The following is a 13,092-nucleotide window of genomic DNA, read 5'->3' on the forward strand; positions in this document are numbered from 1 at the left end:
GATGATTGAGTATAGATGAGCTGAGGAAGGAGGTTAGCAGGACTTCTAGTACAGAACCCGTACGTGCGTTAAGCAGCTTGGTTATACATCCTGGTTGGGAACGGTAAGGTTCAACAGCTCAACCGAGAGAGGGCTCACGAAAATGCCAATCGATGGCGAGCTCGGTGCGGGGTGTACGGACACAAGGAGTTCTTTTGAGGTGATGAAGACCCCATTGCATTCAAAAAGATTCGAATTAGACGTTGGAATCGTCGGCATGAAACATGCCAGAGGCGATCCAACTTCCTATGGCAGAATGTCCAGTGGTGTTGCGAAAAATTTCGACAATTCAACCGTGTCGACGAAGGCATCAGATGTGGTTTCAAGAATCGTCGTAATAGAGATTCCCTTCGGAAGGGCACGAACAGGCCCGTGACTTTCCCGAGGACGCCTTGACCAGGCTGCGAGACATGGCAAACAAGTTTCCCTTTGCAGCCGCCTCCTCCAATGACGCAATCATCGCTCATCTTAGTTCATTCGAGTGCAGTCCTTCGTCTCACCGTAAATTTCACAGCATTGTCTCGGCGACATGCTTGGCGCTTGACCATGGAATCTGCACCTGTTTCAAAATCCTGGTCGCTGGCACTGACTCACCCTTCGGGGTGATGCGCAGTAGCATTGGCGAATGCAACGTAACGCCCACGGGATGGCTAAGCTTGCGATCCTTCCGATGGGGGCGACGGGCAGTGACCTAAAGCACAGTAAACACCAGTGACACATGTCCTGGATCTTGCGGTCGTACACCATTGTCATTCCTCATCGACGCCGCGGACGCAGCTGCACACAGGAAACGAATGTAATAATTTGTGAAAACGCAGCTGCAAGGAGGAATATCCAGTAGAGCGGCGAGGGCGGCTACGCCGCGCAAACCCCACGAGGCCGTTGTTCTCGTCGTACCGCCAACAACGGCGGTACGACGAGACTGCTTGGCCAAGGCGGAAAACATTGCCACGCTCTCCGCGCCGTGCGTGTCATGCCTGTCTGGTCAGTCAATCCATGCCTCGGGTGGCGTCGGTGGGGAGGGTTCTTTTTATGAAGATTCAATCGCTATAACGCGAGAATCTCCAACGAACTTGCCGTTTCTGCGGTGGGTGCGAGGTCAGCCAACGAGAACTCGCCCTCCCTGTCAAGATTCGAACCTATTTATTGTGCAAATGACCCGAATCTGTCGCTGGGAGCGCACAGTTTGCCCAGCTTTTTATGACACTTGGTGTTTGTATGTGTGGGAACAAATGGGGGGAGGCATTTTATTCGTTCTCGGTGGCGAAAAAAGAATGCGATTCTCGGGGTAGTGTAGTGGCACCCACCGCCACCAGAATCAAAATCGCTAGGTCGTTGCCACTCCAAGTTGTGATGCTGGCCCTCTCTGCTCCGTCGCACCCGCCCATGCGTCACACCTACACACATGACACATCAAACGTAGTCGAGAGCCCGTGTCGACTTCACAACTTCAGCGTCGAGATGAATCTGTCGATCGCTGCCTCGAAAGGGTTTGCGATCCCGATGCAAATGGAGGCGTGCAAACGCGGGTGGGTCGCGCCATTCCTCCTCCACCTGCACCAAATGCTTCGACGAGAGTCGCCTCAGATCATCCGTTGGACGCCCAACGGTAAGGCGTTCGAGATTCTCGACAAGACCACCATGACCGAGAAGATTTTGCCCAAATACTTTCGCAACAAAAACTTTGCCAGCTTTCAGCGCCAACTCAACTACTTTGGCTTCCGGAAATGGTCCAAATCCCGCGCGATGCACTCAACCTACAGCCGAGACCACTTTACACGTGACAACTTCGATGAACTCGTCTATGTCAAGCGCCAGAGTAAGCGAAAGAGCGGCGGCACCGAATCCAGCGACAAGAGCGATATCGACATGGAAGAGGCGTCCAATTCAACCGAACTCAACTCTCTTATGAGCTCTCCTATCAAGACGCAGCCTGCCGTGTCATCAAATTTGCGGATATCATCTCTCTTGAGCCCCGACATTGACACAGCTCCCACCAACCCCGCCCAGTCTTTGGTCGATCTGCAGCAAGGATGCGGCGCCAAGGAAACTCATTCGCCTTCCGCTCTTCCTTGCGTCAATGCCCCGCGGTTCAGCCTTCCGTCTCTCTCGGAATTTCGCCAAAACTCCCCCCAAGTTGGCATGCGCCTTCCATCGCTTCATCAGATCGTTCCGTCCATCCAAGGATTTTGGCCAGTCGAAGGCCAGATTGAAGACGGGCTCTGCTCGCCATCATCCAGCTCCAACTCCACGCAAACGCCCTCAAGAATCGAGTACAACGTCAAGGAGCTGGAGGGCCTGAACGCCGCACGATTTATTCGTGGCCTCTACGACATGATCTCGTCGAAAGAAGGAGACTGCATTCGGTGGAACGACGACGGCAGGTCGTTCATCGTGATCAACTCGTCCAGGCTAGCGTGGAAGTCTTTACCCAAGTACTTCAAACACAACAAGTTTCGCAGCTTCCAACAACAGCTCAACATGTATGGCTTCCACAAGGAGTCCAAAGGGCGCGCCGAGCCCTGCACGTATAGCCACCCGTTGTTTCGCCGAGGGTGCTTCGCTGACCTGTGTCGTATCGCACGCAAGACAAGCCTCTCCTAGACCAGCTTGCCATCTCCGTGCCGTCCACACGCTATTTATGACCCTCCCATCTTCCTCTCAAGTGGAGGTAATTTATTCCCTTGGTATGTTCATCGGCTCTCGTCGTTACCGCCGCGCCGCCATCGTGGAACCACACTCATTATTTTGAGAACATCATTTATTCAATCTCCAGAACTCATTTATTCCGATTATCCCGTTGTTGATCAAAGGCAGAACGATTGTGGACAAAATGATAGGATCGTCAACTATTTCTTAGAATAAATGATTCACTTCACCGATTCTGCCTTTGATTTGGAATTTGTATGGAATGACTGCAGCACATTTCAAACGAAAAGCCAGCCGACAGAATCCGGATAAAAATCCGGATATCTTAAGTCCGAAATGACTGAAATACCCTACGGTGTAGTTTTGACCATAATTCGGCAACATTTGAGCATTACGCCCACACACGGTCAAGTCGTTGCCGCGGCCTCGTACGTAGTTGCGCCATGGGAAACGAAGCATCTCAAATGGGAGGGTCCAGTCTGGACATGTCGTCGCGGAACATGAGCAGCAACTCGCTCGCGGACCTTGGCCTCGAGTCGATGAATGGCCGTGACAAGTATCACACGGACGCCAACGACAAGCTCGAGTCGCTCGACTTGCAAGCTGGCCTTGACTGGGAAGGGTTTGTTCAGAAGAAAGGGCATCTTGTGCGGAATTGGAAAGTTCGGTACTTTACGCTCGAAGGCAACCTCCTATCGTACTACGAAACCAAGGAAGACGCGCGGAAGCGGCGGTTCCTGAAGGGCCGCGTGCACTTGACAACCGTCATGCTAGTGGAGGGACGTAGTGCTCACGGGTACGACCTAACGTTCACAACACAAGAGAGCAAGCCGTTCCACGTGTCGACGACCACCGAACTCGAGCAGATTGCGTGGGTCAAAGCGATGGAGGTATGTCGCCTTGGCACGTCCCGTCATATCACGTCGATTTGCAGGCAGGGATCGACTTTTATGCGCTCAATAACTACGGTCACTCTGTGTACGGCAGCTCGTTGCTGGCCAAGTCGATACCGTGCAATGCGGAGATCATCTACTCGTTGTATCGGCGAATGCTTGCGAACGAGCTGTCGCTGTTTGACGAGTTCATCTCGTACTTCAACAAAGGTGTGTCATGAAAACGCGCGTGTGTGTTGTCGCAGGGGTTTCCTCACGCAAGTCTGTTCAGACTTGGTCTTCACGTCGCACTACCCGCGCAAGTTTCCGTTCCACGGCGACTTTTTCGGGCGCGAGGGACTTCTCGTGTACTTGAGCTGCTTCCGCGAGAACATTGATCTGGTCGAGTTTACGATCAGCGACGTCCAAGTCGACCGCGACGGCAAGTCGGCGATGATCAAAGGCCACGAGAAGGTTCGATCCAAGGCGAACGGAGTCGAGATTGTCCAGCCGTGGGTCCATCGCATTCGATTCGGGCCGTACGGCAAGATTCTTCGCCTCAAGATCGAGATCGACACGAAGATGGCCAAGGGAAATTGGAATAGCATGAACGTGATCCCGGTCTATTCGGAGGAGACGCTGACGGCAATGCGATCGACGCGGGCGCTGAGTATTTCAATGCACGACTTCACCGTGTACAACGTGATTGGGAAGGGCGGGTTTGGCACGGTACGAGCATGCTCTTGACCGAGGCTGACGTGGGCGACGCAGGTGGTGAGCGCCGTCAAGAAGAGTGACGGCCAGATTTACGCGCTCAAGATTCTCGAAAAGGGCAAAATGACCAAGTACGACATTGAGTCGTCGTTTACGGAAATGCGGGTGGCGCAGAACATCCACCACCCGTTCATTGCGGGCCTCCGCATTGCATTCCAATCAACGACCAAGTTGTTTTTGGGCATGCACTACTACAACGGCGGAGATTTGTTTCACCACATGAGCAAGGGCGCGACGTCGCGGATCTCGCCGCAGCGGGCCAAGTTTTACACGGCCGAGCTCGTCCTCGGCATCCACCATCTGCACAAACACGACATTTTGTACCGGTATGGCGTGGTCTCGGTCGCCTGCCCGTCGCTGATGGGGCTACGATGCAGGGACATCAAGCCGGAAAACGTCATGATTGACGCCGACGGGCACATTGCGCTCGTCGACTTTGGTCTGGCCAAGCTCCATGTGAGCGAATTCAAAGGCGCCAAGACGATGGCGGGGTCCCCGCAGTATACAGCGCCGGAATTGCTGCTGCCCAAGGCCAAGCGCAGCTACGGCAAAGCCGCGGACTGGTGGAGCCTTGGCATCTTGCTGTACGAAATGAGTGTCGGCAAGTCGCCATTCTTCGACTCGAACATTGAAAAGATGTACCACAAAATTCAAAACGACCCGTTGATGTTTCCAAGCAACCCGGAAACGTCGCCGGAAGTACAAGATTTGCTACTGGGGGTACGCTGTGATTGTGGTGCGAATTCTGTGACTTGACACAATGCATCGTGGCTAGCTCTTGCGGAAAGATCCACACCAGCGCTACGGCACAAACTCCATTTCGGACATTCTGGACCACCCATTCTTTGTCGGGATTGACTGGGACTTGTTGCTCCAGAAGAAGATTGAAGCGCCATGGAAGCCCCACTTGACGTCGACACTGGACGTCAAGTACGTCGACACAGAATTCACAGAGCTCGATGTGAGCGACGAAGTGCTCAGTCCCACCGACAAGGCATCCAAGGGCATGCTGTTTGACAAGATTGAAAAGATGTTTGTCCCTCGCAACGCGAAAAAGGCCGCCGGTCCCGTCCAAGATCCGACTTTCAAGGACTTTACGTACTATTGCCAAGACCCGAACGCCCTCGTGGATGCCACGTCCCTCGTGGACGAGCTGCACAAGCCCAACACGTTGGATGCGGACTTGAATGCTGACTGCGCTCCGACCGCCAACGGCACCCCCCTGAGTTCGTTCATTGCGAACGACTCGAGCTCGGACAACCTTGGCCGATCCCCTGACGTGCTCCCCGTCGACCCCCGGTTGAATCCCCCGTACAACTCGACCATGCCCCACGAAGTTGAACATCGCAAGAACACGCCACCGCCTCTATATGTTCCCCCACTGCGCAGCAATCCGCTACCCCCCAAGCCGAAAGACGCGCGAACACCGTCGCCAAACGTGTCGACCGCTTCCTCGGAAGAAAAAGACGACTCGCCCGACGGCGTCGTTCGGCGCAACCCCACGACCACGCCTGTGTTTTTCCGTAATTCGTTTCGACATTCGTTTCGCGCCCCGACGGACTAGTGCAGTGGCGTGTGTATTATCCACGACAATATACCCCTCGTTTTATTACGTTAGAACTCGTCAAAGTCGTCAAAGGTGTCGGTCGCCTGTGGGCGCGACGGATCGGTCGCATCGCCGACCACGATCGCATGGAGGCCACGGAATAGCATGGTGAACCCGCCACTCGAGTACATGCGAAACACGACCCAGAGCCCGACCAGAGCAAAGATGTGGCGCATGGACCGGTTCTTGGAAAATGCCTTGTCGACCGCTACGTCGTTGGTTCCGTCGCCAGTCCCCGGTCGCGGCATGTCGACGAGCTTGGTGGCTAGTACATGTCGCACCATTTCCTACAACACGTGCGTACGTTGGGTGTGAGCGAAGAGAAGGCGAGTGTACATTCAACTGGTGCTTGTCCGTGATCGAATGGAAGTCGACGCCTTCCGCCTGGAGGAGCTGCGAAATTTCTTCCTTTGTCATAGTCTTGACGATGTCGTCCGCTTCCGCCAAGGCGGCTTGGAATGTTGACGTGCCTTGGGACGAACGAGTCTGAGCCAAACAAGTTGCCGTTGCATGGTGTACCGGACGACGACATGGTTGGTTTTGGCACCGTGCCTTTGGACAGGTGCTCGTCCTGGAGGTCCGAGAGCATTTGCTGGACACGCTTGTCGTTCAAGTCGATCCTATGCACCGAAGACGCATCAGTCGCGCGGCCAGACCGTCGTGGCGCACCCATTCTTCTTGCCGTCCTCGATCATTTCAGGCGTGGGGTTCATAAAGTCGACGCGAGGAGGACGCGCTCGGATGGCTGCCTTGGCTTGGTCAATCTTTTGCCTCAACTCTTTCGCCTCTTCGACTTTCCCACTTTGTTCGTACATGCGAGCGACCATTTCAGCATCGTCAACCTGATTTTCCACGTGTGTCACGAAAAAGTGGCCCGAGTCGAGCTCGCGTACTTCTTTCCGGAGACGCTTTTGATTCTCCAGCGTCTTGTCTGGGGCGGTCAAGTCGGTGGCATCGGTGTCGTCAACGATCGTGCCTCGGTTGAACATGCCACTAAACGTTTGTTTGTCCAGTTTGCGCTGCTGGGCATTCTCTTGTCGCAGTCGTCGGTACAACGTCCTGCGATGCCAAGTGAACACTCGATGTCGCGGCAAAGTCACAATTGGCGAACCTGCATTCGACGTTCTCGGGGTCGTAGCGGCACGCCAATTCCAAATCGGCCAAGGCCTTTTCGAACTCGACCGCGCCGGACGACAGTGGCGTGATCAACGCTTGCGCTCGTCTGCCAACCAAGCACCATCATGTGCCCAACGTTGTCAGGGAGAAGTGGACCACGTACCGATAAAATGCCTTGGTATTCGTGGGATCGATCGCCAAGGCGTCCCCACACGCTGATATGGCGAGCGCGAATTCTTTTACCTTTAGTTTGCACACTGCAACCATCCCAAGGCCGTGTTGAGTCGTCGACGGGGGATTCGTGTCGGGAAGTAGATCGTACCGCTGATGTTCAAGTACAACGTGACTTTGAGTGTGTCCAGCTCGGCTTGTGCGCCGGCATTGTCAGCTTTGTAATCGACGACAATGATGTCGTCGTCACGAATTCCCTTCTTTTTCCAGTCCGGGTCTGTGTTTTCGCAGTACTTGAAGAGCGCGAGGGCCTTTTCGTACTGCGCGACGGCTTCTTCAAACTCTCCTTTTCCAAAGTGCGAGTTGCCTTGGGCTTTGATTTCGTTTGCCAGGCGCAGGCGAGCCTCGAATGGCTCTTGTCGCGCACTCACGATCGGCTCTTGCAAGAACATGGAGTGCTGAAAGTACTGCGGCCACGAGTCCCACACAGGTCGCAGCGTGGCTTGCTGGGCTCCTTTTAACTTGACAGCTTCGGCCATCAAGTTGCCAAACGGCGTGCCTGGTTGCATCATTCCTTCCGTCAACGTTGGCACGGTGCAGTGCGAGGGCGATTCCAAGATATCTGTTTGCCCAAAGGTCACGATGGCGACATGAAATAGTGTAAATCTCAGACTATCGGAAATTAGTGTGGGGCACTTTGTTCAAATGCACTGGGCTCCTTCGGTCGGCAGGATGGGCCTGAGCGCGGACCACCGCAAAAACACAAATGAATTAGAGGATAAGTTAATACACGGGCAGGCAAGGGCCCTCCCGACGTCGCTGGGCAAGCGTGGATGGGTGTGATCGCCGCCGCTGGTGATGTTTACAGGGATTCATGGAGGGGAGACGGCCATCCTTCGTTTTTTCTTTGATTTTCTCGAGTTGGGCCACGAGGGGCAGCTGCAGAGCAAGACCGAAGGTTACTGAGGGTACTTGCGTTGAGGAGTTGGACTGGGCGACACACATGAGACGTTGCCGATTCATCGACCTTTCCATGGAGATTGCACGTACCACGCAAGATGGTCCAACAGCATCTGCGCTCGGTCTTCCTGCACCTGCATGGCCAAAAATGGGGCGTCGAGCTGGTCCACCGTGTACCCTGCATGAATGCAGTGGTGAGCCCTCGACCAACACAACATCTCCAGGTCACCATACCAGGTTTCAGGGGCTTCACAGGTCGAAACTCGGCGCATTGCGAGCGCAACTTGCGGCGCATCGTGTCCAAATCTTCTTCGGGGCACTCCATCCCGCGAACATGCGGCGTTGTGTCCTTGTCAAGGTCGTACACGACTTCTTTGCGGCACAGCGGGCACGTTACGTGATTCCACAACCACTTGTCGACGCACAGCGCGCTAGCCACCCAGTTATGCGACGTTGCCATACCAGACAAAATCCTTGATGGATCACGCACTGGAAAAAATGCTGACATGGCGTCAACGTAACGATGTGGGACCCGATTTCATAAGCGACTTGACAAATCTACACAATGCATGCCGTCATGGACAACAAATCGACTCGAATGGCCGCACCGTGCAGTGTTTTTCGGTCTCGTTCACTGTGCCGTATGCAATGGGCAGGTTGTATCGAATCTCTTTGGGGAGACCCCTACAAGCGGCATGAAAGGCTCAGGTCATCCGTCGAGAGCAGCTGCGGCAACGAGATGTGACCTACTGTTCTTCAAAGTAGCTGTCGCTGTCGGGCGAATTCGTCATGTGGTCAGGGTCATGAAAGTGCGAGCTGCCGCTGCACATTTTATTGAGGCAGCCGTCAACGCGGCACTTGTCCCATACAAATGACGGCTCGAGCTTGTACAACTGATGCAATTCGTCGTCGCTACAGCTCCAGGTGACGCACGAACACGACCCAAAAAGGTCACGTACCTCGAGCTGCAGCTGAGCACTCCCCCACCGTCTTCATATGGCGGCATGCAAAGGCTCGACTCATGGCCCGTCGGCGACAGATACGACGCTTGCGATGAAGTGGACTGCAACGGCAACGTATTGGTGTCGATCTTGATCGCCTTCTTTACCTTGGATTGCTCCATGTTACGCTTATTGATACAATCGGACAGCAGCGCACGCGCCAACCCTTCCACTGCATCGATACGGATCGGTGCGGCGGTCGGGCGGAACATTGGCGACGAAGGGTCTTTTGAAGAATCGGAGGTTAGTGCCCAAGCAAACGTTTCTTCGTCGCCGCCGGTGAATCTACTGATCCAGCCAGAGGACCCTCCTTCACCACGTGGGGCTTCAACAGGGGCGAAGGATAGTTCTTCGCGGCGAGTTGATAGTGGTTTCTTGGCCCGCGGCTTCAACGCTTGAACGCTGGATCCATGTTTAAATGGCGTCGGGTGGAGAGATCCAAGTCCAGCGCGCGGGGGACGGGTATGCCAATTTAAGTCAGAATTGGTCGGTAAAGGTGTGGGCACAGGAGCCGCCGATGACAAAGTGGATTTCCTCGCCGACAGCGACCGCATACTGGATGAGGCACGGGAAACCGACGACGCAGAGTGTTTCGGACGCAGGCGAGGTCTCGAATTGGGGATGTCTATGTTTCGGCTGCGGCTTTGCAACCCCTCTCGAACGGTGGAGGATGACGGAGCCGCGGCATTCCCGGTATTCCCTACACTGAAGTATGGTGTGCCTGCTGAAGGGCTGTTGCTGTTGCTGCCTCCCCCCCCTCCCGTCCACTTGGCCACGGGGATGAGTGGCGAAGTACCTTGCACACTTGTCGAGTTGTCAAGTTGATACGTAAAACTGTGCTTTTGGGACGCGCTCATTCCAAGAGCATCGAGCAAGGACCGACCGCCTTGACCTTCCGCGCTGGGTTAACAACAATGGAGCAATAGAAATTTCCAACTGTTGGCTCATCCGGATATGGCCATTGACGTTACACAAATTTATATCTCTTCGAAATCCTCAACGCCGATCTTGGACGGGCCATTTTCGGCGTCGGTTTTATAAAAATACAAAGGCACCGTTATCCGGAAACATCCAACTGTATTCATGGTGGGCGGGCCATCAAGGACTCGTAAAAGCAGCACCTACCCGTCGAAGAACCAGCGCTGGTGGATGCGGCTCCGCAACCTCTGTATACACACGAGCGCGCGCATCACGTGTGGTTTGTCCATATGCAATAGCCTCGACATTGTTGCACGCTTCCCTCTTTGCTTAAACTAGTGAATCGTTGAAGTCTAGCGCGGCAACGCTTCTGTATCCTGGGTTTTGCTGGACATTTCTGATTGCAACAGGCCGACTTGTCAGAAGTCCACCACACGCCGAACACGGACGAGATTCTCGACGGTCGAACCTCACTTTGCATCGACCACTCGAGCGGTGGGCGCACGGATCAAGCAACCAGTTGAAACAACGACGCCCCAGCGACCTTACTGCGCCTTGGAATTCCAAGGGGGAATTTGCCCCGTTTTGAAACTACTTGTATCCTGAATCTTGGGGAGATTTCCTTGGTTTCACAAGAATATGGGGTTGCTGTTTAACGTTCGACAGGGTTTATTTCTATACACGCAGCTCCACTCAATCGCCAATTTGGCCGACCGCAACGCGGGGTGAGCCGCCGCATATCCAACGAACAAGCGACAGACAAGACGTATCCTTGTTGACTCGCGACGAGTGGGGAGAGACACTGACCCAGCGCTCATGGAACAACTGGGAACGCCAGGGGTTACTTGTACCAGTATGAAGGTACACGGCGTTTAATATCCTGGTAAACGCGTTAAACTTGGGATTCTTGATTAGGGTCGTTTAAGGGCAATATGTCCATATTTCATTGGAAATGCCCTATCCTGGTCACCAATCAAAAAGTGTTGAACCCGCCCGCCAACACCTGAAAACTTCAATTCGACACCGTGGGCACGACGGCGCAATGCTGCGGTTGTTCTCGCGATCCTTGCCGATGCGGCGGCCGTCCTTCCTTCGCAAGCACATGTCTTCTGCGTACACTCACGTAAGCGACATGCCTGTCACGTCCCTTGCGATCTCAAAGCCAACCATGCGCGCGTTGACCGAAGTCATGGGGTACAGCTTCCTCACCAAGGTGCAAGCGACTACGTTGCCTGTGATTTTGGAAGGCAAGGACGTTCTTGCAAAGTCCAAAACGGGTACGGGCAAGACGATGGCCTTCCTGATCCCGACAATCGAGACACTCGTGCACACGCATCTCCACAAGAAGCAGAAGAACAATATCTCGGCCCTTATTCTGTCGCCTTCCCGCGAGCTTGCGACTCAGATTGAAGTCGAGGCCAAAAAGCTGTCGACGTTCCATCCAATCCACATCGCATGTATCGTAGGCGGTGTGCCCATGAGCAAGGACTTGCACCGCCTGCACCACCCCGACGGCATCGATCTCTTGGTGGCAACCCCTGGACGTCTGCAGGACCACCTAAACAGCGACAACGGCGATTTGGTCAGACGTCTCGCGGGCATTCGCATTCTTGTGCTTGACGAAGCCGATCGTCTCTTGGACATGGGGTTTCGTCGCGACATTGAAAAGCTTCTTCAATTTCTCCCCGTGTCCAGGCGCCAGACCTTGCTATTTTCTGCAACTCTTCCGACGTCGCTGGACCAGATTCAGAAACTTGCACTCAAGACGAACCACGTCTTCATTGACACGGTTGGTGACGACGAGGACCAAACACACGTGCACGTGAAGCAGAGCGTCGTGACATGTCAATTCAAGGATCACATCGCCGCCCTGGACAAACTTCTGGATGCGCACATTCAGAGCTCTCCCGATGGGTACAAGATCATCGTGTTCTTCCCGACGGCGCGCGCGGCGGGATTCATGGCGCAGCTGTTTCTGCATGCGGGGTACCCTGTCCTCGAAATGCATTCACGCAAGTCCCAATCGCATCGCACGAAGACTGCGGCCAACTTCCGCGCCAGAGACAATCAAATCCTGTTCTCGTCGGACGTTTCGGCCCGCGGTGTCGACTACCCCGGCGTGACGTTGGTTATCCAAGTCGGTCTCACGGAGAAAGAGCAGTACATCCATCGACTGGGACGTACGGGGCGAGCAGGCAAAGACGGTGAAGGCGTCTTGTTGCTGTCGCCGTTTGAAACGCCGTTCTTGAACGAGCTCAACGACATGCAGCTTGTCGAGACGACTGTGCCAAGAGGCAAGGCACCCCGAGTGGAAAACTCCATGCGCCGTGTCCAGTCCAATGCGGACCTGCGCAAAGCTGCAGAACAAGCGTATCAAGCGTGGTTGGGCTACTACAACTCGAACTTGAGACGGTTGAACATGAACAAGGAGCAGCTTGTAGACATGGCCGAAGAGTACAGTCGCATCGTCGGACTCAAAGAAGTACCGGCCCTGCAGAAGAGCATCATTTCCAAGATGGGGTTGAAGGGCACTGGGCTCCGGGTCGCCGCCACAAGTGGCGGAGGTAGTGGTCACAGCGGAGGCCGAGGCGGCGGATTCAGCGGAGGCCGAGGCGGCGGATTCAGCGGAGGCCGAGGCGGCGGCAGTGTTAACAGTGGCGCTCGTGGTGGTGGAAGCAGCCGAACCCACCTGCAATCATAGTGCGTACACCAGTTGTGTCCGAAGCATCCTCGTTAATTTCCTGGTGAATATTGACGTACGACAAATGGTGAATTCTGCAAAGTGTTCTTATTTCTGCATTTCACTTCAAAGCAATTACAGGAAAACATCTTCATTATTACATATTCAGCCGTTCGAACACCCAACGGAGCAATGAAAACGTGGTGGTACGAGGTCGGAAGTGTTTCAAATTCTTCGATCCTCGACGTTTTTCTGGAATCGTATTCGTTCAAAGTAGTACTTCCTCAGTTCCACATTTATCATTAG

At 54.3% G+C, this 13,092-nt stretch overlaps 5 protein-coding genes across 6 annotated transcripts; 3 read left to right on the forward strand and 2 right to left on the reverse strand.

The window, feature by feature from the left end:
• The first annotated feature begins 1,365 nt into the window (after nt 1-1,365).
• On the forward strand, nt 1,366-2,916 carry H310_06377 (hypothetical protein). The gene has a single exon (XM_008871425.1). The coding sequence runs from the start codon at nt 1,393-1,395 to the stop codon at nt 2,641-2,643; it is 1,251 nt and encodes a 416-aa protein (XP_008869647.1). The 5' UTR covers nt 1,366-1,392; the 3' UTR covers nt 2,644-2,916.
• Nucleotides 2,917-3,073: 157 nt separating this feature from the next.
• On the forward strand, nt 3,074-5,947 carry H310_06378 (AGC/AKT protein kinase). The gene is made up of 6 exons (XM_008871426.1): nt 3,074-3,578; nt 3,623-3,791; nt 3,853-4,289; nt 4,332-4,660; nt 4,712-5,054; nt 5,110-5,947. The coding sequence occupies exons 1-6, from the start codon at nt 3,132-3,134 to the stop codon at nt 5,896-5,898; spliced, it is 2,514 nt and encodes an 837-aa protein (XP_008869648.1). The 5' UTR covers nt 3,074-3,131; the 3' UTR covers nt 5,899-5,947.
• A 1-nt stretch (nt 5,948) lies between these two features.
• Nucleotides 5,949-7,796, reverse strand: H310_06379 (hypothetical protein; the record flags this gene model as incomplete). Its single annotated transcript, XM_008871427.1, has 8 exons — nt 5,949-6,227; nt 6,277-6,377; nt 6,460-6,560; nt 6,610-6,782; nt 6,834-6,999; nt 7,052-7,162; nt 7,220-7,313; nt 7,379-7,796. 8 exons carry the CDS (start codon nt 7,794-7,796, stop codon nt 5,949-5,951), a joined length of 1,443 nt encoding a protein of 480 aa, XP_008869649.1.
• Nucleotides 7,797-7,954: 158 nt separating this feature from the next.
• H310_06380 (hypothetical protein) lies at nt 7,955-10,099 on the reverse strand. The gene is made up of 7 exons (XM_008871428.1): nt 9,147-10,099; nt 8,938-9,099; nt 8,796-8,871; nt 8,678-8,745; nt 8,422-8,618; nt 8,278-8,365; nt 7,955-8,217 (listed from the first exon to the last, which is right to left on the reverse strand). Exons 1-7 carry the CDS (start codon nt 10,043-10,045, stop codon nt 8,187-8,189), a joined length of 1,521 nt encoding a protein of 506 aa, XP_008869650.1. The 5' UTR covers nt 10,046-10,099; the 3' UTR covers nt 7,955-8,186.
• A 1,017-nt stretch (nt 10,100-11,116) lies between these two features.
• H310_06381 lies at nt 11,117-12,887 on the forward strand. Of its 2 annotated transcripts, none has more exons than XM_008871429.1 (2): nt 11,117-12,712; nt 12,737-12,887. In XM_008871429.1, the coding sequence occupies exons 1-2, from the start codon at nt 11,149-11,151 to the stop codon at nt 12,805-12,807; spliced, it is 1,635 nt and encodes a 544-aa protein (XP_008869651.1). In that variant the 5' UTR covers nt 11,117-11,148; the 3' UTR covers nt 12,808-12,887. The 2 variants fall into 2 exon arrangements, with proteins under 2 accessions (XP_008869651.1, XP_008869652.1); XM_008871430.1 differs by having other exon boundaries at nt 11,117-12,688.
• The last annotated feature ends 205 nt before the right edge of the window (nt 12,888-13,092 follow it).

This window comes from Aphanomyces invadans (assembly GCF_000520115.1).
Source record: "Aphanomyces invadans strain NJM9701 unplaced genomic scaffold supercont1.11, whole genome shotgun sequence".
Classification (NCBI taxonomy): domain Eukaryota; phylum Oomycota; class Saprolegniomycetes; order Saprolegniales; family Verrucalvaceae; genus Aphanomyces; species Aphanomyces invadans.

Excerpts from the sequence above, each read along its gene's own strand:
- H310_06377 (XM_008871425.1), top strand. The coding sequence starts at position 1,393 with ATGCTGGCCCTCTCTGCTCCGTCGCACCCGCCCATGCGTCACACCTAC.
- H310_06378 (XM_008871426.1), top strand. The coding sequence starts at position 3,132 with ATGGGAAACGAAGCATCTCAAATGGGAGGGTCCAGTCTGGACATGTCG. Across the intron at positions 3,579-3,622 it reads CGTGGGTCAAAGCGATGGAG|GCAGGGATCGACTTTTATGC; the intron begins GTATGTCGCCTT and ends GTCGATTTGCAG. Across the intron at positions 4,290-4,331 it reads GGAAGGGCGGGTTTGGCACG|GTGGTGAGCGCCGTCAAGAA; the intron begins GTACGAGCATGC and ends TGGGCGACGCAG.
- H310_06380 (XM_008871428.1), bottom strand. The coding sequence starts at position 10,045 with ATGAGCGCGTCCCAAAAGCACAGTTTTACGTATCAACTTGACAACTCG. Across the intron at positions 8,872-8,937 it reads GACAGCTACTTTGAAGAACA|GGGTCTCCCCAAAGAGATTC; the intron begins GTAGGTCACATC and ends TGCCGCTTGTAG. Across the intron at positions 8,218-8,277 it reads CTGTTGGACCATCTTGCGTG|TCCAACTCCTCAACGCAAGT; the intron begins GTACGTGCAATC and ends TGTGTCGCCCAG.
- H310_06381 (XM_008871429.1), top strand. The coding sequence starts at position 11,149 with ATGCTGCGGTTGTTCTCGCGATCCTTGCCGATGCGGCGGCCGTCCTTC. Across the intron at positions 12,713-12,736 it reads AGGCGGCGGATTCAGCGGAG|GCCGAGGCGGCGGCAGTGTT; the intron begins GCCGAGGCGGCG and ends GATTCAGCGGAG.